General features: G+C 47.6%; 1 protein-coding gene across 1 annotated transcript; it reads right to left on the bottom strand.

Moving 5' to 3' along the window:
- Window positions 1-1,726: 1,726 nt before the first annotated feature.
- On the bottom strand, window positions 1,727-3,425 carry LOC308164067 (protein SCO2 homolog, mitochondrial-like; the record flags this gene model as incomplete). The annotated part of the gene is made up of 2 exons (XM_080538225.1): window positions 3,350-3,425; window positions 1,727-2,711 (listed from the first exon to the last, which is right to left on the bottom strand). The coding sequence occupies exon 2, from the start codon at window positions 2,672-2,674 to the stop codon at window positions 1,727-1,729; it is 948 nt and encodes a 315-aa protein (XP_080394351.1). The 5' UTR covers window positions 2,675-2,711; window positions 3,350-3,425.
- Between the last annotated feature and the right edge of the window lie 223 nt (window positions 3,426-3,648).

A 3,648-nucleotide genomic window follows, 5' to 3' on the forward strand; every position in this document is an offset into this window, starting at 1 on the left:
CCCAGATAGCCATATTTGGAGTTCCACAAGATTTCAGTCTCCTAACCACCAAAGATTCTAATATAGTAGCATTTACTACACTGCTGGCAAGGCGTAGAATTTTACTAGGATGGAAATCTCCAACTCCTCCTTCAATAGCCATGTGGCTTACAGACATAATGCACTTCCTAAAGTTAGAAAAGATTAAGTTCACGCTTAGAGGTTCAACAAAAAAATTCTACTTACACTGGCAACCGTTCATTACATATTTTGAGAACCTGACAGCACTTCCTACAAACTGATGCTTTTGTAACCAAGCAGTTTGTTGTCTGCCTTGGCCTCTGAGACCATGACATTTCCAAATAAAACTGACACTAACTTACCTATGAATATATTGTAGCTCATGATCTGACGCCTGAATATGACTTATGTAAGCAGCAATCTCCTACTACATCATTTATACAACCTAGCAGAATTCCTTATGATATTATTTCCCCCCCCCATTTTTCTTCTACATTTTATTATTATAATTTGTTCGTGTATATGTATGTATATATGTATGTATGTATGTATGTATGTATGTATGTATGTATGTATGTATATATGAATATATTTTTAAAAATATATAATTTCTTATAATTTAGTTTTTATCTATTTCTTTACTTAACGTTTTATATATGTGTGTGACTGGATGGACAGATCTATATGTATATATGTATGCAGACATGTTTAAGAGGGAGGGGTGGGTGGAGGGCAGGGAGAAAAACAGAAAATATTCATGCCTTTTTCAATGTACATGACATCTATACTGGAATAAAAAAATAAAAAAATAAAAAAAAGTTTTCAATGAATATCGACGAAGCTACTAATCTTAACATGGACAAAATCCTCAATGTCCTTGTTCGATTTTTTGATGATGATCTGGCCAAAGTAACAACACAACACCTAGCCAGCAGGAAAGTAAACATCGCCAACTCGTCAGCCCTCGTGCATGACTGGTCACTAGTCATCAGTATTCTACTTGATGGAGATCTATTGATCTATTGTTTTAGTGATAGTGGCTTAATAAGTGATGCAATCAGTTTGGCCTTAAGTGATTTAATCAGTTTGTGACCCCCCTCCCCAAGAAAAAGTTTCAGGCACAGGATTTTTTCCCACTTTAAGCCCTGCACACACACACACACACACACACACACATACACATGACTCACATTTCACGTTTACCGTCCTTTCGAGAGGAGGCTCCCAGTGACACAGAAAAGACACAGTCTTAGCCCAGAGACGCCCAATCGTATCAGATCTGTGAAACGGATCAAACGGTGGGTGTGGGGAGCATGCAGCACCTGGCCTGTAGAGAGAGCTACAGCGCCTGGCCTGTAGAGGGAGCTACAGGACCGGGGGTGGAGGAGCGTGGACGAGGGATCATCCCCATCATCATCCACTCTCCACCCCCCTGGTGAGCACCCCCAGTCCTGTAGCTCCCTCTAATAGTCCAGACGCCTCCTTCCCTCTTGCTCTCTCCCTCCATCCTTCTCTCTCTCTCGCTCCTTCCCTCCCTCTTGCTCTCTCCCTCCTTCCCCCTCTCGCTTTCTCCCTCCCTTCCTCTCTCGCTCCCTCCTTCCCTCCCTCCCCCCCTCCCCCACAGTTAGGGCAGAAGTTTCTAGAACGAAGAGCAACCTCGCTCTCGGTCGCCAAAACCGTTCAGTCCGGTGAGTCCGTGACTCCTCGACACACATCGTCGTCGTCGTCATAGCAACTTGACGTAGGTCTTCATGTGGTTGCGGATGCTCTCGGCGACCTGCGCGTCGCTCTTCATCCTGTTGTAGTAGTCCAGGAAGAGGCCGTCGGGGTTGACCAGGTACATCAGGACCGTGTGGTCCACGATGTAGTCCCCGTCCTCGTCCTTGGGTCCCGCGGCGGCGTACACCCGGTAGTCCCGGCCCGCCTCCTTCACCTCCTCCGCCGTGCCCGTCAGGCCCACTAGGCGGGGGTGGAAGTCCTTCACGTACCTCGCCAACGCCGCCACGTCGTCCCGCTCGGGGTCCACCGTGACGAAGAGAGGCTGGACGGGCGGCAGGGACGGGTCCAGGTCCAACTCGGCCACCGCCGCGCTCAGCTTGTCCAGCTCGTCGGGACAGATGTCCGGGCAGTGGGTGAAGCCGAAGTACAGGAGGACCCAGCTGCCCAGGAAGTCCCGCTTGGTCCTGCGCTGCCCCCTGTGGTCCAGGAGGTGGAAGCCCCCCTGGCCCAGGGCCACCTTCTTCAGCTGCTCGATCCGCTGCGTCTGCAGCTTCTGCTGCTTCTCCGAGCACACGTACCACCACGTGCCCAGCAGGGCCCCGCCAAACAGCAGGGTCACCGCCAGCCGTGTCCGGAGCTTGATCCCCGCCGCCGTGGAGGAGGAGGAGGAAGGAGGAGGCTTGGGGTCCTGGGAGAGGAAGGCCGTCTGGGTCAAACAGGGGAAGGTAAGGGGACTACCCAGTGTGTGTTGTGATAAGGACCCATAGGGGGAACGAGTCCCCTTTCTAAGGGTCTGACGATGATGTCCACTGTTAGGGGACGGGGAGGAGAGCCACACCCTCTGGATGTGGTGTGTGGAATTGGAGCAGGCAACCAAAGACCTCAACGTACACCTCAGGAGTCTGCCGCCATTCTGGAGGAGGTCTCCCCTCGGAGCGCCTACAAGTCCCAGCATCCTCCTCTCCAGGCAGAGAATCCGTCAGAGAACAAATCTAAAACAGAACAGGACAGGTAAGGTGTGTTACAGGTTTCTATATCCTCTGGAATCTAATGAATTTAAGTAGTTGTTGCATACCTTCCAAATAATACATATCATCAACATCACATTATCAAGCTGGCTACTACTACTACTACTACTACACATACGAACTCCAAAATAAATAGTTTCTCCCCTCATAAGACGAAAGACTAGTTCGCCGGGTGTCTGGCTACGATGAATCATTGGTTGCGTTCGTAAATACGCTCTGGAAACCTGATCAGCACTCGTGGAATGCCTCTTGTCCAATCAAATCACTTGGTCCGTTTATGACGTTGAACCCAGTGTGCGCTCCGGCGCGCTCAGAGCGAATTTACGAACGCAGTCATTAGTTCTAGCATGGATCAGGAAGCATAGCGCACCAACTCAATGACAACTAACTGGTTGATGATGTCTATATAGGTACAAGGAACAGTCACAACCTGTTTGTAAAGTAGCCTGCACATTTATACAACACGCAGGTCCTGTCATTTGTAACGAAGTCATTAAAATACGTTAAAACATTTTTATTTTATTTTTTTATTTAACCTTTATTTAACCAGGCAAACATGTAAGAACAAATTCTTATTTACAAATGCAGCTACAAAAACATACCTAAACGTGCCGGCTGGTCAACCTTTACATGCACGAACCTCTCATGTGGTTTGTACGACACACAACATCCAGAAGCAGTTTCAGATATGCTCTTTCGACAATAAAGGAAAGCGGCACGTTCACAAGACACATTCACACAAAACGTTAGCAGATATCTCACGAAACCAAATTGTATTGAGAAATTACCATTACGTCATTGCCATGTGCCATTACAAATGTATCAATATTATAATCATTCGGATAATTCACATCGGCAGATTCGTGTATTATTATTATGGGCGATCACCGCTCATGATGTG

This window comes from Nansenia antarctica (genome assembly GCF_963989245.1).
Source record: "Nansenia antarctica genome assembly, chromosome: 8".
NCBI classification, from domain to species: Eukaryota; Metazoa; Chordata; class Actinopteri; order Argentiniformes; family Microstomatidae; genus Nansenia; species Nansenia antarctica.